This window comes from Chelonoidis abingdonii, chromosome 18, assembly GCF_003597395.2.
Source record: "Chelonoidis abingdonii isolate Lonesome George chromosome 18, CheloAbing_2.0, whole genome shotgun sequence".
NCBI classification, from domain to species: Eukaryota; Metazoa; Chordata; order Testudines; family Testudinidae; genus Chelonoidis; species Chelonoidis abingdonii.
The window spans coordinates 4,176,762-4,200,007 of NC_133786.1; the positions used below are offsets into that span (position 1 = coordinate 4,176,762).

Sequence of the window (23,246 nt, forward strand, 5' to 3'; positions counted from 1 at the left end):
AGAAAGAGAGAGATCAAACTACGGCAGGCTATCCAATCATATGCATATGGCCTTATTGATGCTGGGAGAAAACAAAGAAGGATGTTTGTGTAATCAGAGGTATGCAAAACGCTATATGGTCACGGATGGTTGCACGAAGGCTGGCATGCAAGCGATTTCAATGGCACTCTACACTTGCCCGGGTCCTGGCCACCAGTACCAAGGGGGTTCTTCTGCATGTTTCATTCAATTTATAATGAATCATTTTAAAAACCTTGTTTACTTTACATACAACAATAGTTTAGTTATATATTATAGACTTATAGAAAGAGACCTTCTACAAACGTTAAAATGTATTACTGGCACGCAAAACCTTAAATTAGTGTGAATAAATGAAGACTTGGCACACCACTTCTGAAAGATTGCCCACCTCTGGTGTAGATTGTTGTAACTTTCTAAAGCAAACATTTTTCTCCATGTTTTTGCACTGATGACTGTAAGCGACCTGGACTTTTCTGCTGTTGGCACTAGACTAGAATAAACCCTCTCTGTTGTGACTGTATGAACTGTATATATTCCGGTCTGCACACATGAGTTGTGCTATCCTCCTGGGAAAGCAGCGTACCCAAGGCACCTCTAATGTAAACTGGGAGAGGTCCCGCAACGTAGTTCTGATATACCTTAGCCATCCGCTGTTGATACTGCAGTCTCTCATCTTCTTCCTCTTGTTGAAACCAGCAGAGCAGACAAAATAAGAAGGGTGTAAAAAAATTAAGCTGAAACAAGACAAACACACACACTAAGGGAAAGAAAAGCATAACCAAGGTAGAAAATGCAGCTTCTGTCTCTGATACTCTCGCTTGCAATCTCACTGCTGGAGAAACACAGGTACAGCGCATGGGTCTTATCAGCCACTCCAAGATCTGGCAAACTTGTAGCAGCCTGAGGCTGCGTAGGCATTGTTTTTAGTTCCCTTTCCAGTCACAGGCCCAGTGTGTTGCAAAATGTGCAGTTTTGGCTGGCTAAGCCAGACTCTTATTAAATAGGAGGCAAAAAAGAGAGCGATTGGAAAGAGAAGAAATAAAATGGAGAGGGAAAAATGACACATGAAAGAGCGGGCGACAGCAGGGTCCAAAGTCTCTCGTGCCAGGTGGTGTTTGGAATTTAGCTGGAGCCGTCGGAGGTGACAATGATCCCTATGTCGCCGTCTCTGGCCCAGTCGGGCAAGACGCTTTTCAGGATCAGGATGATGAAGGTCCAGGAGTGTCACGGTGGATCCTGGGGCCCCAGAAGTTGCTGGGGGTGGCAGCCCTGATGCCAAAACTCGCCTCGTTTGGTTCACCCCTTTCCAGGCAGCTTCTAGGATTTTTTTAAGGCCCTGAAAAAGGAATGGTGGGTGGAATAGCCCATCCCCTCATTGTTTTGTCCACCACTAATTTCCATCCGCAACAAGTGTTGGTCCATTGGTTTCTGGTCCCACACTCCTGTGTACCAGGGTGATCTTAATGCAGTCCTTGAGTTACATCAGCAAAGCTTTTTGTTTGGACTAATGGAGTTTTCTTTTTGTACTTTTCCCCAGCAACAGTTGTTATTGGTGATTGGAACGGTGATTTTATAAACTTGTAGCCATTTTCCCACCGCTGGGCTCACAATTGGGGTAGGCCTGTCAGGCCCCAATAATTACAATGGTGCTATTCCCAGCTCTGACTTGCTTTCAGTCTTGGGAGGTCCCATCACTTCTGTGTGACTCCGTTTCCTCCTCATAAAATGGGGATAATGCCTCACTGGTAGAGGTTGAGATGCCGGTGACGAGATCTATGGTCCTTATATAAAACGCAATAGAAGGACATGGTAGTATCTTCTCTGCTTGGATCTAAGATGTGTTTTTTGCTCCCTTTTCTCAGTAAGGTGGCTGTTCAGCTGTAGTTGTGAGGAGGTAGTGTTTTCAAAGGCAGTTCACATTTTATTAATCATGGAATTAGCCCCATGGCATGTTGGCTGGGAAATAGGAGGAAGGATGGGGCTCAGCAGATACCACCGTGTGTCCCATGATCAATTTCCTGGGACTGCAGGAAACCTCGGGCCTTGGTGGATCATAGAATCATAGGACTGGAAGGGACCTCAAAAGGTCATCAAGTCCAATCCCCTGCACTCAAAGCAGGACTGTGTAATAACTAGAGCATCCCTGACAGGTGTTTGTCTAACCTATTCTTAAAAAACTCCAATGATGGAGATTCCACAACCTTCCTTAGGTAATTTGTTCCAGTGCTTAGCTACCCTGACAGGAAGTTTTTTTTTTTGTTGGTGGCCTCTGGACTTTTTCCAATTTGTCCACATCTTTCCTGAAATCTGGCACTGAGAACTGTGCACAGTACTCCCGTTGAGGCCTTATCAGTGCGGAGAAGTTCTTGTGTCTTGCTTACAACGCTCCTGCTAATACATCCCAGAATGATGTTTGCTTTTTTTTGCAAGTGTTACACTGTTGACTCATATTTAGCTTGTGATCCATTATAACCCCCAGATCCCTTTCCGCAGTACTCCTTCCTAGGCAGTCATTTCCCATTTTGTGTGTGTGCAATTGATTGTTCCTTCCTTAGTGGAGTACTTTGCAATTCATAGAATCATAGAAGATTAGGGTTGGAAGAGACCTCAGGAAGTCATCTAGTCCAACCCCAGCTAAATCATCCCAGCCAGAGCTTTGTGAAGCTGGGCCTTAAAAACCTTTTTGTCCTTGTTGATTTCATCCTATTTATTTCAGAATATTTCTACAGTATGTCCAGATTGTTTTGAATTTTAATCCTATCCTCCAAAACACTTGCAACCCCTCCCAGCTTGGTATCCTCTGCAAATTTTATAAGTGTACTCTCTATGCCATTATCCAAATCACTGACGAAGATATTGACCACAACCAGACCCAGGACCGATCCCTGCGGGACACCATTCAATATGCCCTCCCAGCTGGACTGTGAACCACTGATAATTGCTCTTTGGGAATGGATTTCCAACCAGTTATGCACCCACCTTCTAGTAGCTCCATCTAGACTGTATTCCCTAGTTTGTTTATGAGGTCATGCGAGGCAGTATCAAAAGCCTTAATAAAGTCCAGATTCTTGCTTCACTAGCTCTGTCTCTGAGCTGAGTCTTGCTGTGATGAGATCCCAGCTCCCTTTTTAAAGCACTGTTCTTATTACAGATTATTTACTGAAGGTGTCATGTGCAAGCAAAACTACCATGGAGTCATTTAGCAAAACAGAGTATGCATGCGTACACGTACCATATTGCAAACCTTCTTAAAGAGAAATTAATGGCAATGACCGTGACATCAAACATTGACCATGGACATTAGCACTAACAGAACCTGCAAAACTAACCGTGTTAAAGCTGTGTTATAACCATTTGGTATAGCCTGGGTGGATGGATCAAAATTTGTTTAAAGCCAGGGCAAATGCACTTTTTTTTTAAACCTGATTTTAAAATAGGTTGGTCCAGCCATACAGGCAGGAGCAAACCATATTAGAACCCACCTTATTTTCTGTGGCAACTGGCAGTCTTTTGAATTATTATTATGGTAGCCTCCAATCAGGATCAGAGCCCCATTGTGTTACATGCTGTATAAACTCACAGTAAGAGAAGAGTGCCTGTTACAAATCCCTTAGGGTATGTCTGCACAGCAAAGCCAAATCCACAGGTGGCCTGTGCCGGCTGACTCAGGCTCATGGGGCTTGGCCTGAGGGGCTGTTTCATTGCTGCAAGTTCCTAGAGCCTGGGCTTCTGCCCGAGCCCAGAAGTCTACATTGCAATGAAACAGCCCCACGGGCCAAGCCCCTCGAGCCCAAGTTGGCTAGAATGGGCCAGCCACAGGTGTCTAATTGCTGTGTAGATATACCCTTAGTCTCATTTAATACCGTAGATAGACTTTTCCCAACCATGTTAAACGGCTGTGCTTCAGCAATCTCTGTTTCATAGCATCAGTGATCCTGTCAGGGATAGTTCTTTCCAAGCTCTCTTATGCAGGAATGTAGCATTTGCTAAACTGGATTAAACCATCTCAGTCTACTATCACATCTCCAGCAGTAGTCAATACTTCATACACCTCTACCCCAGATATAACGCGGTAAAGCAGTGCTCGGGGGGTGGGGGGTGGGGGGAAGCAGGGCTGTGCATTCCAGCAGATCAAAGCAAGTTTGATATAACGCAGTTTCACCTTTAACGCGGTAAGACTTTTTGGCTCCCGAGGACAGCGTTATATTAGGATAGAGGTGTAGAATCATAGAAGCGTAGTGCTGGAAGTGACTTCAACAGGTCATCTAATCCATTCCCTTGTGCTGAGGCAGGACCAAGTAAACCTTGACCATTCCTGGCAGGTTTTTGTCTAATCTGTCCTTAAAACCTCCAGTGGGGCAATTGCGTGACCTCCCTGTTCTAACTATCCTTACAGTTAGAATGTTTGTTTATTTTTCCTAATATCTAACCTAAATCTCCCTCAATGCTTCAGAGGAAAGCAGAAATCCCCCATAACTCATCAAGTCAATTGTGCAATGCTGTACATATGTGAAAAATTCCCTCCTGACCTCTCTAGTGATCAGCTGATACCGTGGAGCATATTTGATTATTTCATGGATAATTAACTACAAATGTTATTGGCCATAAAATTATTTGGTCCTTTTTAAAATCCAAGTGCAGCTTCCATTTGCAGTGAATCTGAATTAATCTAAGATCTTGAGGTGAAGGGTGCAGTATTTGTTTGTTTGCTGTCTTTGTAAACTGCATATTTCTTTCTTCCAGTGGGTGTATAATATCCTGGAGAAGACGGCTGAGGCTGATCGAATAATCCACGAAAACCCTGATTCTTCCAATGGTTTCGTTCTCATTCCAGATTTTAAATGGAATCAGAAACAGGTTAGCTTCTCATTTGATCCTCTGGCTCTTTAAAGGGGCAATGCCTGTTTCAAAGTAACACACAAGAAGCCTCCTTAGCTGTATTTTTAACAACACTTGAGATTATTAAAACTGCAGGTTTTAAAAATTAAATGTACAGTAACTCCTCACTTAACGTTGTCATTATGTTCCTGAAAAATGTGACTTTAAGCGAAGTGATGTTAAGTGAATCCAATTTCCCCATAAGAATTAATGTAAATGAGGCGGTTATGTTCCAGGGAAATTTTTTTCACCAGACAAAAGACTATATTATATATATACACACACAGAGAGTATACGTTTTAAACAAGCAATTTAATGCTGGTACACACTGATGATGATTGTGAAGCTTGGCTGAGGTGGAGGAGTCAGAGGGTGGGATATATTCTTTCTGCTAAATGATGAACTAGCAATTGGATGAGCCTTCAAGGGTTAACTCTCTCACTCTGCAAGGCAGCAGGAATGGAAGGAGATCGGCTCATTTCCTTTCTGCAGCTGCTACAAGCTCCCTCCATCCTGAGTCCTGCTCTAAGGAAGATGGGGTAAGCAGGGTGCGGGAGAAGGGGATACCCTGACAGGCCCCCTCTTCCTTCCTTCCCCCCGGCACAGCAAGCAGGAGTCTCAGGGAGCAGCTCCAAGGCAGAGGGCAGGAGCAGCACATGGCAGTTGGGGGAGGGACACAGCTGAACTGCAGGCAGCTGCTGCACAGGGAACTTAGGGGAAAGGGGAGCTGATGGGGGCTGCCAGTTCACCCTTGTTCCAAGCCCCCACCAGCTAGCTGCAACAGGCTGCTCTTCCTGCAAGCAGCAGACAAAGCAGGCAGCTGCCAAACGACCGTTAGAAGGCAGCATTACACAACTTTAAACGAGCATGTTCCCAAATTTATCAGCAACGTAACAACGAAACAAGGTTAGCCAGGATGACTTTAAGTGAGGAGTTACTGTACTGCTATCCGTAATGGTGGTGTTAGTTAATTATGTATCACTAATGTAACACTTTACATTTCACTCTACTTGACAATGAGAACAGACTGGTCAGTTTCACTTTTGTTTAGTGACTTACTAATAAACTTCACTTTCTGGTTCTTTTGCACCTATGCAAACATTACTGGGGTGTGTTTAAAGCCAAAGTTATTTGTTTATCCTGACAAATTTCTATTGACTTTTAGATTTTGTAAAACCTCATTTTTGTAAACCTAAATATTAGACATAAATCAACCTGACAGTGTCCCTTTTAACTGATGCAATTAACTTTCCTTCTTCTAGAATGTTAACTATTTGCACTTGCATCAAGGTTACTGTCATAGCTTGTATCACACAGTCAACTCATAAGCAACTACTTAACCCCTTATGGAATGAATACTTCTTCTTCTGCACATCTTGAAATTCACAGACCTTAGTCCAGCCTATAATCCTAAATGTATTGGTTCTTATACCAAATATGTTTAATGTGGTACTTTTGTGGTCTAGGGACCAAATAAAGGGAGTTTAAACCCTAAAGCTCAAAATGACAAGACTCCAAGGTTGCAGTCCTGGCTCCACTGAAATCATTGGCAAAACTCTCATTCATTTCAGTGGAACCAGGATTTTGCCTTGGGTTTCTGATCCTCGGAACATTTATCTAGGCTAAGCTGGGAAAGGCTTTCTATTGTTCCACTTTATAAAACATATGGACCAGGACTGAAAATAACTCATGAACACTCTGAGTTAATGCTGCAATATAACTTTATACTCTTATATTCAAGTGTGATCCAGCAAATAGTGTACCAGATTGGGAGTTGGGAGATCCTATTTCTGGCTTCTTCACTGACTTGCTGTGCAACATTGGACAAAACACTTAATCTCTGTGCCTTGGTCTTCCCCATCTGTAAAATGGGAATAGTGATACTTATCCATCTTTGACAAGTGCTGTGAGATCTCAGGATGAAAAATGCTACTTATAATTAACCATCCCCCTGTCCCCGTTGAAAATATTTTCATGTAGGAATTCCAAAAAGTGTGAATTCTAGTTCCCTAGAACTGAAACATGTGACTCCAGCCAGAATTAGAAGTGCTGATACGATCAAAAGTGCTAATGTCTCTAGAGCGGTGGTTCTCAACCAAGGGTCCCCATAGGGAACCTCGAGCAGGTTTCAGGAGGGCCTCCAATCAGGGTCCGCATTGCTGGGGCCCAGGGCAGAAAGCCAGAACCCCACTACATAGGGCTGGGGCCCAGGGCCCTGAGCCCCATCACCCAGGGCTGAAGCTGAAGCCTGAGCAATGTAGCTTTGTGGGGGGTGGGGGCCCTGTCGCTTGGGGCCCCAGGCAGTTGCCCTGCTTGCTACCCCCTAACGCCAATGCTGGCTTTTATACGCAGAAAACCAGTTATAGAAGCACAGGTGTGCCATGGAGTTTTTATAGCATGTTGGGGTGGCTTCAGAATGAAAAAGGTTGAGAACCTCTGCTCTAGAGAGATTAGTTTGTCAGCATCATTGGAACCAGTTCAGATATTTAGGCCAGGTGATACCTACAGTATATTGTTTTTCCTTTTTTCCTACTCCTTCATTTAAAAAAAAACAGGCAGAAGGCCATGCAGTGTGAGCCCTTCCATTTTCATCCCCAAATACTGGCATATGTAAAATACCGTTCTTTCCCACAGGTCTTCACTGTCTTTAAAACTACAGGATAATCTATTTGGTTTCTTAAATGCAAATTCTGTCTTCTGGCCTCTGTTCTGTTCGGGTGCTAGAAAGCTTGAGGCTAGTGCAGGACGTCGGACCCTTTCTGCTCAGTGATCTGTGTGTGTGGAAATTGTTGGTAACAGAGCTGCTGCTGAGATTTAAAAACCCATCAAATATATGTAAGAGCTTCCTCAATTAATGATTCACTGAAGCAATAAAAAGATCAAGGAGGCTGTTTAGATTCCATCTCCAGTATCTAGATCCCCCCAGAATTCTCAGCCGCTCCCCACAGCTGAGAGCCTGTCCAGGAAGTGTGATGAACACTTTGTCTTTGGCCCCGTACGAACCAGGGATTGGTCCCTGGCTGTGAATGGCTTTGACCAAGAACTGGGCCATTTGAAGTCAGGTTCATCCCATGGGTATTGGTGCCTTACTCAAGCTGTTTTTGTCCTGTCCTCCCTCCTTCTGCACAACCTCCCTGGGCCTTCAAAGTGGACTCGTCTAATGTCCACTCCCTGGGTTTCCCAGGACCATCTTCCACGTGCCTTTCCCTGGCTAGAGCACTTGTGTTCTCACTTGCTTTCTGCCCAGTTGGACAGCACATTTTGGGGAGGAGCTCCTAAAGTGCTTGGGTTTCTGGCCCCTCTCTGTTATTTAAAATGGGGATAACAATTGTCTACCTTGCATGGGGTATTGTGAAGTTTAGTTTCATTAACATCTGCAAGACACCTGGGGATCCTTGGATGGAAGTCACTCTAGAATTGCAAATTGCCCTCAGATTCTTAGGACACGGTTGGCATTAGACAAATACTAAATTATTTTATTTTGAGAAAATGTGGCTTCAATAGGGACATCCCCTAAGAAGTGGGAGGAAGAGAATAGAGTGAGAACAAAGAAAACACTCGTCCTAGAGCCTTTGTTACAAACTTCAGTGCACTGCATGGTCTCGTGCAGTCAGCAGGTTGCATACGCAGTTCATAGTCTTGCCCCTGGAAAGAGCAGAATTATGTACTTCAGATCAGCTGACTTGTGGGAAGTTCAGGGATGTACAGTCGGGAGAGAATATCTAGAAGAAGATAGACACCCGGTATAAATAAATTACAGTCTGAAAAACACCGAACGAATTGGACTCCAATACATCTCGAGTCCTATAAGGAGTATATCCCATTAAACTTGCTATCTGTCACAACCACCATTTCAGCAGTGATTCTTCAAAGCACTTATCTGTTCTGAACTGTCTGATTTTGATTCATCCAATTGGCACACGTGGCAGGCTCCATCCCAGAGCCTTAGGCCACTAAATAAAATTACGTCAGCTCCACATGGCTACCAGTGGGGCTGTCAAAGCATCTCTAGAGCTAGGACTTAGAAGCCTGCTCAGTAGGGTTCTGTTCCGCTAACGTCGCACTTGAATTGAGGATGACGCACGGATGGACCTTTTAATTATTTCAGGCTGGTGGATTGCAGCAGGAATTCTTGTTTGTTTGTTTGTTTTGTTTTACTCTTTGAAATGGTTCTGAATGTCGGTGACCTCAATGAAACGAACAGAAGCTGCTAACGGTCCTCGTTGTCAAAATGTGAAATCCTCACAATCTCCTCTCCACCAACCTAAATAATGCAATGGAGGTGACGCTCTTGCTGGATATCTAGAATTGTGATTTCAGGCTTCAGCATCAGCATCTGCAAGGCTAGAGTCTTCCAAAACATTGCATGCTCTGGGTGTAAAGAGAAGACTGGAGCTGTTTGTGCAGTGTACATATTGCGTGACCTTTTCCCACAATGTGGGCATGCGGTATGCTGGCTATTGCTCTGCTGGGGAGAATTTGACCTGCCCAGTTGTGTGTAATCGTGTGTTTCTCTAGTGGCTGGAGACCCACAGAGTTTATAAGCCTTAGTATGATTACAGATAATGGGCAGATTCCATGGTTAAGGCATTTGGGCTTTACACAGGTTCAGAGTTCAGCTGACATCTATAAAGCCTAAGCGGTCATAGGGCCAGATTCTGAACGGTGCCGCTGCATTGACTTCAGTGAGACCACACCAGTTGACGTTAGCTGGGAATCTGGACCACAGCACGCTCTGTAAAGGGTGATTACAAAACTCCATGTGGCGACTGATTTATTACATGTCTGCATGATTCTCTTTGCTCTGACCACTCCGCACGGGCGGCAAGTGGGCAGAGCTACAGACCTCCCTGTGTAATTGTAACTTACAAAATTGCAATTGTGGGTGAAGTTCTGTTCCAGCCCAGTGATGTCAGGGAAATGGGAATTCCCACATGGACTAGCTGAGTTTTCCAAGTGTTTGAACTAATGCAGGAAGTGCCTCTAATCATCCATTTCAGCTGCTGAGGTTTGGATCAGAAAGATCTCCTCCAGGATCACCAGGCCATATATAATGGGAGCAAATTGATACCTAGGAAATACAGTAGCTGTTTTTTTGGCCTGCATGGAGGAATGCGTTTTAGTTAAACATGCTGCTAAAAGCCCGTTTTAGATCTCTAACCATTCACTTCTTCTCAAACCCACAGGAGCCCTGAGAGGCGTTGCCTGAAATATTGTACATTACATCATCCAGAGGCTTTTTAGCAACAGGCTTATTTATTTCAAACAGCAACATACAGATGTTGTTCTAAGGAGAAAAGAGAGATTTGCTTTGCTTCTGTAGTCCAGGTCCAATAGGGAGCCCAGGGTGATTTTAATAAGCCTCGATAATATGCTGTCTTGTCTAGGAGCTATAAAGTGAACCCACTGAGCTAACTAGGTCAGCCTCAGAATGATAAATAAGTGTCGAGTAACGAAAATCACTTCGTGCCGTGGAAACGAAAAGATGTAATTGGAAATGTCATTCTTTGGGTGTCTGAGCAGGCATCCTGAGGGCCATATTCTCAAATAATCTGCTCTTTCAGAATAGCCAGATGGAATTATTTTAACAGCAAAAAAGCAGAGAGGATCTTAAACACCTAATTATTTGTTCTGCACACACATGTTGAAGGTGCGTTAGAGAGCAGCTAACTCAGTACAAGGAGCAGAAGCTGTAGAACCCTACAGAAAGGGAATGTTTACATACATGAAGGATGATGCTTTGGAAGCATGGGGCAGCTGATTGAATGTGCTACAAAAGCTGTATTCTGTAAAGTGTTGTCATCCCATGGCAGAAAACATGCAGAATATAGATGGGGGTTCAGGTGTGGCTCTCTATGGGCCCCCAATTTCAGCTGCGGTCTCTCGATGCTACTGGAATACAAATAATAATAATAGTGTGCATGTGTGTTCTGACAAATCAGAACTTTACAACTGATTTCGTGGCCAGTACAGCCCTTCAGACTCAAGAAGAATCTTGAGAGAACATCTGTGTATGTGCGTTACCCTGTATGTAATACCGAGCCAATGTTTCTTTCCATTTATAATGACATTTGTCCATAAGGGTGATCAAATGTTTGATTCACTGAGTACCTTGGGCAATGCTGGAAGCCTGGCTGATCATCTTGTAGATGAGATGTAACCTCACTGTACTGGTATTGTGAATTGACTCATTAATTCTTGAGAGATGAGTTATTTAAAGAATCAGACTGATTGGAAAGTGGCCCGGTTTGTAATATTCAAACAGAAACATATGAGACCTTTCCATTTTGAAATCTAAAGTTACGCTTTTGCCCTTTTGAATTCTTAGAAAAATCTCCTTCTTATCGTCTGTTCACGGGGACACGTTGCTCTCTTGTCCTGCAGGGAGACAGTGCTTTGAGCAAGTGGCTGGGAATATAGGCTCCTGACTTCTATTCTCAGTTCTCCCATTGCCTCACTCTGGCTTTGGGCAAGTCTGTGCCTCGTTTTACCCAGCTGTAAAATGGGAGTCATTGTGACACTCTGTATCTCGGGGGAACACCCTTCAATTCCATGTTTATCCTTATAAAATGACTGTGTGGTATCCAGTGCAAAGTTTGTCATGTCGCGTGTCTTCAGAAGGCTTGTGATGCACTGAGCATTGTTGTTATAGTAATGTTATAGATTGTAATTTCACGTATATAGTTATGAGGCTGCAAATGTGTCCTCATGGCTTAAAACAATCCCAGGCAAAACTCTCCAGGAACAGAGGGGCAGTTCACACCTCATCAGGACATGTATGTGACAAACCTAGCCCAGCCTCACAGGAACAAAAGACACTGGCCTAGGCTGCAACAGAGGATCTGTTGGACTCTCAATTGAGTCACCTGCTTCCCTTGGCCAGTTTGGGACTACGATGAGGTAATGCTCACCTGATCCTGAAGGGGGAGCAAATCCAAGAGGGAAGAAAGAACATGATAAAAGGGAGAGACGTTTGCCGTGCTCTTCCTCTCTCTTCCACCTACATCTACAGACACCACCACCCAGCGTTTGAAGCGCTGATCAAAGGGGAGAGCCTGCCTGAAGGGCAACCAGCCAGCCTGTGGTGAGAAGCATCTAAGTTTGTAAGGGCACTGAAAGTGTTAAGATCAGCTTAGAATGCATTTTGCTTTAATTTCTTGTGATCATATTCAACTTGTTATGCTTTGACATATAATCACTTAAAATCTGCCTTTCATAGTTAATAAATTTGTTTGTTTATTCTACCTGAAGCAGAGCGTTTGGTTTGAAGCATGTCTGAGTATATGGGGGGAAGATATCTAGTATCCTATTTCACAAATACATTCAGCCAAATCTAGGTGGCAGTGCGATGGATGACAACAGTCCATACCGACATGGGGCAAGTCTCCTTTCATAGCTGCACTGGTGTAGTTATATTTTCTGTGAAGCTCTAAGACTTAGAATCTTTTGATGCTTTTTATGTAATATTTTGGTGGTAACAATGTCCTGTCTCTGCAGCTAGATGACCTGTACTTGATAGCCATCTGCCACTGTCGGGGGATAAAGTCACTGCGAGACCTCACCGCTGAGCACCTGCCTTTGCTGAGGAACATCTTGCACGAAGGGAAGGTGGGTGTTATGTCATTTATCTGTCCGACTTCTTATGGCCCCTGTCACCTTAGCATATAAACACCCATCAGGGTTTCTGTTTTACTCGTGGAAAATCAGTTTGGGAACTGCCTCGGTTTCCCATCAGCAGGGAATAGCAACCAATTTCACCCTGCTGTTGCTGGCTTCCCGCTAGTGAGGTCTTAGGGAGTCGACCTAGGCTGTCATGACAGCTGTTTGCTCAGGGAGCAGACTGGAAAGTGTCTTGATATGCCTCAAGCAGAGTTCACAATCTCTCCGCATGGGGTTTTGTCCGGAGTGTTTCATACCCACACACCCTACACACCCCGGCCCTGCATTTACAGTTTCGTACCCCAGCCGCACCTATTCTGCTGGCAACAGTAAGTTGACTGTGATTAATTTTCTGCGGTCAGATGTCACTGACAAAATGAAAAGTGACTCTTTCTGTGAGACCAGATGTTGGAAACGGGGTCCCGACAGCAGCTGCTGCCCAAATGGAAACACAAAGTGGAGGCAATGGCTTAGAAGTATAAGGATCCAGTTTCAAATAGCTCTGCCTTTACTGCATACCACCCCAGAAGTGGCTACAGTTCCAGTGATACTGAGTGCCATTTGTGAAGCTCTTGGGGAAGAAAATTGTTAGGTAAATATTAATTTATGCATAGATGTGGCTGCCCTGCCGGGCACCACCGAAGGCCTGTTGTGTCACTGTATATGATGCACCTGGTGGTGCTTCTGTGCTAGAGGGAGAAACTAGCAAAGGAAAAAGATAAAATCTAAGTGTGATGCAAGATTTATTCACTAGAGGCCAGATTCGTTACGGGGGCCTTGCTTGAACTGCTTCAGGCAGTAATAAAGGCTCTGTGCGTAAGAAAGCAACATGTCTCTTTAGGGCCATGGGAAGCATTTTCTGGTTTTCTCCCTTTCATCTCCCTGCTCCCATTGGACATAAGCAGGGAGTCTCAATTGTCTTGCCAGCCTGCTTTCTCTCCTGAGGTCAGAGCACAGAGCTCCAAAGGCTAATGTGCTCTACCGTAGCTTTGCCAGTGTCCTCCTTGTGGGACAAACCCATTCTGCAGCTCTTAGTTCTGTGAACATGACCCAGGAAGAGCAAAAGGTTCCTCCAGCTTCAGAATTGCAGGCAGGACAAGGATTCTCCATGGCAGACTAGTGCATTTCTTACGCTGGGGTGTTGAGTTTTGATGCCAGCAGCTCGTCCTAAGCTGGACTGGGCTCAAACTCAAACTCTCAGGGCCTAGAGCAGCAGCCTCCATCTTGACTGAATTCAGCCTCCCACCTGATATTGTCTCTTGGCTTCCAAGTCGCTGCATTAGCTGGCTCTGTGGAACAGCCATGGAGAGACAGTGGATGTAACCTGGGCTGTGACATTCCCCATTCTTTGGAGCAGAATCTGACACTTCTTTTAAAAGAAAACACCCTTTTCCTCTTGGCACCTGGGCTTGGAGCGCTAAAGTCTGAACACACAGTCTGACTTGCAATTGGGACTTTTAGCCAGAGCCAAGTCAATCCTTCATGGAGACTGTTTTTAGCATGTGCTGTATGAGGCTCCTCTTCCATTCCTTTCCAGCGCTGTAACTATAACTGCCCTGGCTTGAGCCACTAGCACTTAGAATGGAGCTCTGGGCCCATCGGAGAAAGCTCACTGCTGCTCTGCAGATTGCTGAACTCGGAATGGCTGCAAGATATGAAACTCCTGGCTCTAGGGAGGAAAATAGGATAGTAGTGGTTAGAACAGGGGACTGGGAGTCAGGACAACGCAGTTCTATTTCTTTTTGCCACTCACTTGTGTGATCACGGGCCTCCCCTCTCCATGCCTCAGTTTCCCCATCTGCAACACGGGGATAATACCTACCTTGCCAGGGTCTGACAAATGCGCTAGGTAATATGTGACGTGGTTAGAAGAATTGGGAAACATGCCTTCGAGTCTGTTTAGCGTACCAAAGGAAAAGTTAAGGAGTGACATGGTCACAGTCTGTAAGTACTACCTAGGGGACAGAAATTTGACAATGGGCTCTTCAATCTATCAGACAAAGGTCTAACAAGATCCAGTGGCTGGCTGGAAGTTGAAGCCAGACAAGTTCAGCCTAGAATTAAGACACAGATTCTTAAGGGAGGGTAACTGACCATTGGAACTACTCACCAAGGGTTGTGGTAGATTCTTCTGTCACGGGGTGGTTTTTTTAATCAAGTCTGTGTCATACAGGAGATCAGACTGGATGATCCCAGGAGTCCCTTCTGGCCTTTGAATCGCTGAATACAAAGGGATGTAGAGGTGCTAAGCATTATTACCGTGACCCCTGCAGAAACTTCCCATTGGAGTTGAGGGGCAGTTACTCTCCTGAGTAAAGCAGGAGGTTTGTCCCCTGCATTAATAAATTGTGTCTAAACTCCTGCCCATTTTTCTGCTCCTGATGACCTTTCTAGGCCCATGATACAGCATGTTCAGTAACAGGGACTTGAGTTTTTTCCCCTTCACTGCACTGGAAATTCAGGAAGTAATTGCACTGGGGAAAGCAGAGATTAATTAAAAGATTGAGTGAGGCATCTTAGCGTTCCCAACCAGCACACGAGCGCAGCATGCTGGAAGGTCCCTGACAAGTTCACTGTCACTCTTTATAGCTTTAATTACACCGACTGGTAACAGGATCCTGTAACTCACCCAGCAAACTGGAGCGATTAGGCTGGAATGGGGAACAATAAAAGCTGAGAGAATGCGCTGTTAAGAGGAAACATGCGGGGTGTGTTATCCAGCCCCCACAACCAACAGCCTCATTATGGAGGTAGTTAATGAGAAGGAGGCAGCCTTCTGCTCTGCAATGCCCCATTTCAGCAAATGGGCTTGTACGGGGCCAGCTCTGGATCTGTCTCACGGGTGACCCTGTGGGGACAGACTCAAGGGACTTCAGTAGAGTGGCTCCAGATTTATACTGGCAGAGTTGAGATCAGAATCTGGCCTACAGTTACCTCTCTTCCTGTGCTGGGTAGGTGCTGAGCAGGCGCGCTTTGCTTTCCTACCCATGAGGATGTGTCCCGCACATACGGGCCTGGTGATTTGGGATCACTGCTGGAGCAAGCATCTGCCTTGGAGAATAACATGCATGAGGGGATATGTGCCACTAGGCTCAACTATGTGTGTGGGGTGTTGGCCAAAACTGCCCGCACAGTGATCTTCGGATTAGTTGGGGAAACCGTGACCTACCCTCCCTTTCTCCCTGCTCCTCTATACATAGTACTGGGATGCTTTCCCCCACAGCGGACACCATCTCCTCCCTTTCTACATCCCGCTTGCTCACCTTCTGCCTCCCAGCTTGTGCTTTAAACATTCGATAACTGCTCAGACATCATCACAGCCTTGACATCTGCTCTGCTAAATCCTTTCTGGTAAAACATATGCAGTAAGCTCTCAACTTGGTCTGTTTTTACAGTTCTTTCCTGCATGGTATGTCTGAACCTAAAGTAGTTCTCCACCCATTTAAATTCTTCTGCAGGCATGTACCTGATGGCCAGTGAGCTTGGCTGGTAACAGGCTTTTGGGCAGGGCTTGGCTAAGCAATCCCTTGAGAGTCTGTTCCACCCTTTCCCTCGTCTCCAATAAAGCCTTAGTGCGCAGCTGGCCTCTGTTTGCACTGGGTTAAATTCTCACAGAGCCACCGAGCGGTGGGTTTACAGCTGGACGGACTGTCGGCCAAGTATCTAGTATTGCATGACCCTGTCCATCAGTTCCTTTCTGCAGGAATCTGAGAAGGGAAAAATATGTAAAAACATCAGAGAACAAGTTCCTTAGTGTGTAACCAAAACCTCGTCTTCTGTGACTCTCAGACAAGCCCTGGAACTGAGGGCTTGATCCCTCATGGTCATTACAGGTCCCATGGCACTTTTTGTAAAGCAGGAATATTAATCCTGTTGTCCTGGCTAAATTCCAGTCGAGTCATTGCATTCTGCTACCTAAATCTTATCCCCATCCCCTTGCTGTTTCAGCTGGTATTGTGCACTTTCTGTTCTAAACGATCCACAGCGTCACTATGAACTCAGCTTTTATATTCCACCTCACAGGTTGCTGTATTTCAGCAATTCCTTTGTACAATTTGGAAAGTTTCTCCTGAATGTTTTGAGATCTTTGGATGAAAGGAGTAGTATTGCTGTCTCTTGATGTTAATTCACCATCACAAGAGACTGGGCTAGGTCATCGGATGTACCAGTGTGCTCCTAGACAATCCTCTGCCCTTGGATATGATGCTAAAACTTTTCAGTGTATTATTTGGGAGATTAAATTCTCTACCCTTTCTTCCCCAGGAAGCCATATTAAATCGCTTTGGCGTGGCTGGTTCCCAGCTGCGGATTTACCTGCATTACCAGCCATCCTACTTCCACCTGCATGTGCATTTCACCGCTCTGAGCTACGATGCACCAGGCTGCTCAGTGGAGAGAGCTCACCTCCTGTCAGACGTTATTGACAATCTGGAGCTCGACCCCCAGTACTACCAGAAGCGTACGCTGACCTTTGCCCTCCGGGCAGACGAAGCCTTGCTGAAGAAATTCCAGGAAGCAGGCAAAGCTTGAGATCTCAGGGACTGGAAGTGCACTGGTTTTCTACCTTTTTACGTATGGATTATTTTTATTGTCTTTGACTTTTTTTTAAAACTTTTTTTTGTAAGACTCGTGATTGCGTCCCCCTCACCTTAGTAACCATTCCCTGCATTTCTATCAATAAAACATTGTTTGAGCAGAAACTGTTCATCCATGTGTCCCATGGAATCATGTCCTCTGTGCTCTGTGGAAAGGGGCACCTAACTTTTATGACAAACTAGAAGCTGGTGGGCCGACTCACAGGGCAGTGGATCAAATAAAGCTCCCAACGCAGCAGAATTTCAGTCCTTTTCTTCGGAGATGGTTTATTTCTGTAAACCAGATCCTGTTTTCCTGGCCCCTTTCCAGGTCTTTTTCCCCGACCCCAGAGTCCCCTGCAGGGCTATCTCCAACAGAGGTGCACTGTTGATCTTTAATCTAAGGACCATATAACCTGTAGGCTATCAATTAATCCCTGGTCTCAGACCTATCACTTACGACATAGGCACCGACTTCCTCTCAGCAGAGGGGAGATGCTGGAGGGAGTAGGGGAAGCTGGCTGCCAATGAGTGCTAAGCACCCACTAATTTTTTTCCGACGTTTTGGAGCATGAGCTTTCGTGGGTGAATACCCATTTCGTCGGATGTGGGTATTCACCCACGAAAGCTCATGCTCCAAAACGTCTGTTAGTCTATAAGGTGCCACAGGATTCTTTGCTGCTTTTACAGATCCAGACTAACACGGCTACCCCTCTGATACTTAATTTTTTTCCATGGGTGCTCCAGCCCTGGAGCACCCAAGTAGTCGGTGCCTATGACTTAGGAGGATATGTCACAAGTGGAGCTAAACCCACCTCCCTTAAAGGTTTATCCCATTCTGTGATATAAATACCCCTGGATTTTGTGGCAATTCCTCATCAGCTTTAGATAAATGGGAAAAAAATGAGGACTTTTACGGAAATAAATCTGAAAATGGATAATCTGTAGTCTTTAGATATTTTCACTGTCCCTGCATTTTCAGGGCGCTGCAGGATGTGCTCATAACACCCAATTACATATTAGAAGTTGCGTGGGGAGGATGAGGGCTTGGCACCTGGGGAGCAGTTTGGGATCATGGAACAAACACGTGAGTTGCTAATTTCTGCTAAAATAAGCAGCATTGCAATATTTAACAGTGCTGCCATTTAAATGGTCAACGGTCGGTTTCAGAGTTATAGCTAACAGAGAAATAGGGCGGTTCGTGTACGGAAGGTTTTCTTCACAACCCTTTTTTAATGAAATGGCATGCAAATTTTTGCAGCTGGCGAATGGCAGAAAACTTAGGGACTTGCATGTAAATCTTCTGCAAACCCGATAGTCTGTAGGGAGTGACAGGGCAACTTGCTATCAAGCAGCAGAGGTACGGGAGGGTGGAACTGCCAACTCAAATCCCCTTATGACTGCTATGGTAATTTCCTGCAATATCCAGGACAAACCTTATTGAAATAAGTATCCCAGGAGTTCTTGTATTAAAAATGCAAATGTTCATGTATTATTGTGGGATTGTATGTAACGTCTCTAGAAGGGAGACATGGCTCATGTCAGTCCTGGGAAGTGTTATGAGCTTTAGTGAACTCTTTTAAACAATGTGCTAGGTAAGAGTGCACTTCTGGTTTAGTGGGTTTCCCAAAAAATACTTGGGAAGAGGGGAAGGCAGCTTCTCACCTCCAGACCCAGGCTTTTGAAGCTACGCCCTGAAGAGCAACCCACTATCTGCTGATCACCTGTTCTCCAAGGCCCCACCTGTTGAAAGGAATGACAGAGCTGTGGGGGTGCTTATTCTGAGCTAACAGCTGTTCCCAAGTTGTGACCACAGAAAAACCTCTTGGTGGAGTTTGACGGAGTGTTCACCTACCAGAGCCCTGCTGGAGATGGGCTTATCTCTGGTAAGTTGTCAGCATGTGTGTAGGTGCTTTTATTGTTTCAATATGTTTTCTGTATAATGCTTTTGTTTTAAGAATAAATGTGCTTGCTTAGACAGAGCTGTCTGGTAATTTAACTGTGGGCATTTATGCAGCAGCCTCTGTGTGGAAGGCAAAGCAGGCCCGCTTAGGCAGTCTGACTTAGGCCTTGGCTACACTTGCCAGTTACAGCGCAATAAAGCCTTCCAGAGCGCTGTACCTCACTCCCCATCCACACTGGCAAGGCACGTACAGTGCTGTGTCTCCGTGGTTACAGCGTCGCTGGTACTCCACCTCCCCGAGAGGAATAACAGCTGTTGCATATTGGCTGAGATGCTGCTGTTCCAGTGTAAACGTTATTACGCACTGATTGACCTCCAGAAACTCCCCATAATCCTTTTAACTGAAGCATCCTCTTTTGTTTGGTTGTGAACTCTGGAGGAGGAAGTGCCCTTTCAAAGCTCCGTTTGGGGGCAGCTTATCAAAAAAATCAAACACAGCTACCGTTTGCTTTGAATGAGTGAGAGGCAGGCAGGGGGCTACGTTTGGAGTACCCACAGCTAATGTTTGCTTGAAGAGAGAGGCCACAAAGGGGGAAGGGGGATGGGGTCCGTTTTGGCCAGCGGCTGCTTATCTGGTCTATGAGAAAAAAAGAAACAGCTGCTGTTTGCTTTCAGTGAGAGAGAGAGGGTGGAGGAGGGAGTGGGGTCTGAACTTACAAGACAGCGGGCTGACACACTCAGCACTCCAAAAACCCACTCCCTGTCTCCCCACGTTCCCTGTCACACTCCACCCCACCTCACCCCCATTTGAAAAGCACGTTGCAGCCACTTACATGCTGGGATAGCTGCCCATAATGCACCACTCCCAATGCTGCTGCAAGTGCTGCTAATGTGGCCACGCCAATCAGCTGTCAGTGTGGACAGACTGCAGCGCTTTCCCTACTGCGCTGCACAAAGGCGGGTTTAACTCACAGGGCTTTACATCTGCAAGTGTAGCCATGCCCTTACTAGGGAACTCACAATGTAGGCAGGAAACTGGGCAGCCTGGAAATACCCCAGACAGGAGGGAAAGAGATGTGGGTCTTTACCCAACAGAGGCTGGAGCTTAGAGCAGGTGCCCTGAACTGTGACTCTACTTATATGCTGTGTGTGATTTTAGTGCTCTGAAAACCGGTGTCTTCACAGCACTGGTCGCTGAAATCCTCCCTCTCTTTCCAGAACAAGTACAACTCAAGTAGCTCCATCTTATCCTCTTTCACTGCCACTCCCCACCATTATAACTTAATGCTGACCTAAAGAGACTCCCTCTAAAGGTGAGAGGAATTTGCTTCCCATGGTCCATTGAAGCCATTGCTCCTCTGCTGGACTGAGAGCAATGAGTCACCCCGCAGCTGAAAGGAACCAAGCTACTCCTGAACTGAGAGAGAATGAACTCCACGTGTCAGATGTTGGCCACATGGCTTAATGCACTTCTGGCAGGTGCCCAGATACTAGAGTGAAGAGAGTGGGATAAAGAACCTGTATGGACCAGAACTGGTGATCCAGAAGTGAAAAGCTTTCTAGCTTGTTATGGATCCCCTGCCATTCAACCCCCAATATCTACTCACCCTCTAGCTCTCTGAACCAGCAGTGCTTTGAATGACAGTGCTCCCACTTCCTGATTTATTGAGGCCTTGCTTACACACACATTGTACGGCTTAACTGTACTGGAATACTTTACTGGCACAACCCATGCCACCTGTTCGGATGCAGAGATACCAGTCTAAAGGTGCTTATTCTGCTATAATTTATTTCCATACAGGAAGGAAGACAAGTTATACCAGTATAAGGCATCTTTATGCCAGTAAAACTGCCAAACAACTTTTCGCTAAAAGTAGTTACAGGTCTGGCCTATTCGGATTTTGAACGGGTTTTAAACCAGAGAGTGCAAAGCCATTCACACAATCTTGACTTCTTCCACATGCAACTCCATACTTGGTTCTGACCATTCCAATTCTGTTCATTGCTTCCTGCATCAGGAAAATTCCGTCCTGCGGTTCCTGTTGGATGCAGTATTTTAATTCTCTTCTTGTCGGAATTAGCATTGCTGCGTGTTGTTAAATAGTTGCAGTATTCCCATCCAGTGGTGGCTGCATTTTATTGTTGGGCAAAATGATTTCTGTATGTGTGTAAAGACCTTGGGATCCTTCAGGGTCAAAGGCATATCTGCCTGTCTTTCCATTGTTTTTCTGGCTGAACTGACCTGGATGTGCTGCAAACAACTTGAAAGCTCATGAGCTGAAGATGTTAAAAGGGTCTTTGGCTTGTCTGTTGGTGACCTTTGATGTAACTGTCAGATTCAGGCAGCTTTCTTTCCAGGAAGGCTGGTTATTTATTTTGTGCAACTGACCGGAGCATGAGTCTCCTTGGAAAAAACATAGATGGAACCAAGTGGCCTTTTCTGTTTGATTCCGTCACTGTTTCTTGCTATTGTAATAAATACATGCAGTTCATTTTTCTGACAATTACTCTATGCTGTGAACAAACAGTTCTGCACTGGGAGTGGCAAAGGAGAGTACAACAATACACGGTCACATGGACAGAATAGTCACTGCTGCCCCAGGACTTTATTCCACTCTGTCATCTGAATCATGATTATTCAGACTACAGTACCTTCTCGCAGCATTTGAATGAAATAGAGAAAGAGACTAAATATGGCCTTCTCATAAGCTCCACTTATTTCACAACAGAAATGCAGTGCATGTGATCCATCTAAATAAATAGAAAGAATGTTACATGATCTGCTATGGGTGTTTTCAGATTAATCAGTCATATGCAGCCTGAGCAGAATACATACAGATCAAAGGATGCTTTAAGAGACAGAAAACTATTGTAGCAGTTGGTCTTGGAAATGGTCTCAATGTTTTGCTCTAGTGTAGCACTTTTCATCCATAAGACCACAAGTTGCTTCATAAAGGGAAGGAAATATTTTTTGCCCCTTTTCCCAACACCGCTGGCCTGTTCTGACACCAGTGTCTCTCCTTTGTGAAGAAGTAGCAGCCACTGATCACTACCCATTGAGCCCGATGATTTAGCCAGCTTTATATCCACCTTACAATCCATTCATCCAGCCCATACTTTAACTTGCCGGCAAGAATACTGTAGGAGACTGTATCAAAAGCTTTGCTAAAGTCGATAGTGTAGTCTACCACGTACCCCCATCTGAGATAGGGTCCTAACATACCTATGATTAGATTGCCAAGCCTTACTAAATAAAGTGCGTTGTCCGTCATTACAGGAGTTTTCTCGTGTACCCCAAGGAGAGCTCACGTACCTCAGTTTGAAGACCACTGCCTAAAGATTCATTAGCTCTTTCCTGTGCCCTCTTTTCGTTTACCTTCAGTTTATGTAGGCATCTGTAACTCCAGGTCCTAGATGGAGTTTAACTTTGTTGATTTGAAACAATCAGGACACCCAAACGACTGCAGTTTTCAGGTTGTTCAGCTTGGGGTAGGGGATAGTGCGCTGGGGGAGGACTCCAGTAACATGGGTTCTACTCCCAGCTCTGTCACAGATGTGATGTTTGCCAACTCACTTCCTTGCTGTGTGCCTCAGAGAAGGGAACCCTGAAATAGGGATAGCCAAACCAAGATTGAGCTTCTACTCTGCTTGGCACAGTATGTGCAGCTAATTGGATACTTGAACTGTGGGTCACGAATAGCTCTCCTGCAGTTCTTTGCAGCACATGGTATTAAAACAATGTGTAATTTAATTATTAACTAACCTATGTTATTAACCAATCAGGATGCTTTTATTATGTTATTAACCAATTAAGTTATCAACTCACACTGTTATATATTAATTCTCACAGCAAAACTAAATATTTCCCCCATCATACTGTTTAAATATGAATCATACTATAGTAGATGACACAATGAACTCACACGACTGTGGCTTTTTTGGGTAATGCTGATGCCTAATTCAGCTCCTGAACCACTGAGGTCTTGTCACTGAGCTAAACAGAGGAGAGGTAGTGGGTGGGAGGGGCAAGAGAGGGACAGGCAGTGATTGGCCCAAGCTCACTCAGCAGAGACAGTGCCGGGAACAGAACCCAGGTGTCTCAAGTCCTACCCCAGTGCCCTGTCTGCTAGAGTTGAGACCATGCTGCTCCTGGGCTATGGCAACAAGCAAGGAGGTTTCAGCCCAATAACATAACTCGTCAGAGCCTTAGC

General features: G+C 45.1%; 1 protein-coding gene across 1 annotated transcript in view; it reads left to right on the forward strand.

Annotated features, from left to right (window-relative positions):
- Positions 1-17,256, forward strand: part of DCPS (decapping enzyme, scavenger) — a 49,643-nt gene extending 32,387 nt beyond the window's left edge. Inside the window, exons 6-8 of the mRNA XM_032770003.2 lie at positions 4,765-4,878; positions 12,397-12,507; positions 16,822-17,256. Of these exons, the coding sequence (XP_032625894.1) occupies positions 4,765-4,878; positions 12,397-12,507; positions 16,822-17,088 (492 nt within the window). The 3' untranslated portion in view covers positions 17,089-17,256. The remainder of the gene's footprint in view (positions 1-4,764; positions 4,879-12,396; positions 12,508-16,821) is intronic.
- The last annotated feature ends 5,990 nt before the right edge of the window (positions 17,257-23,246 follow it).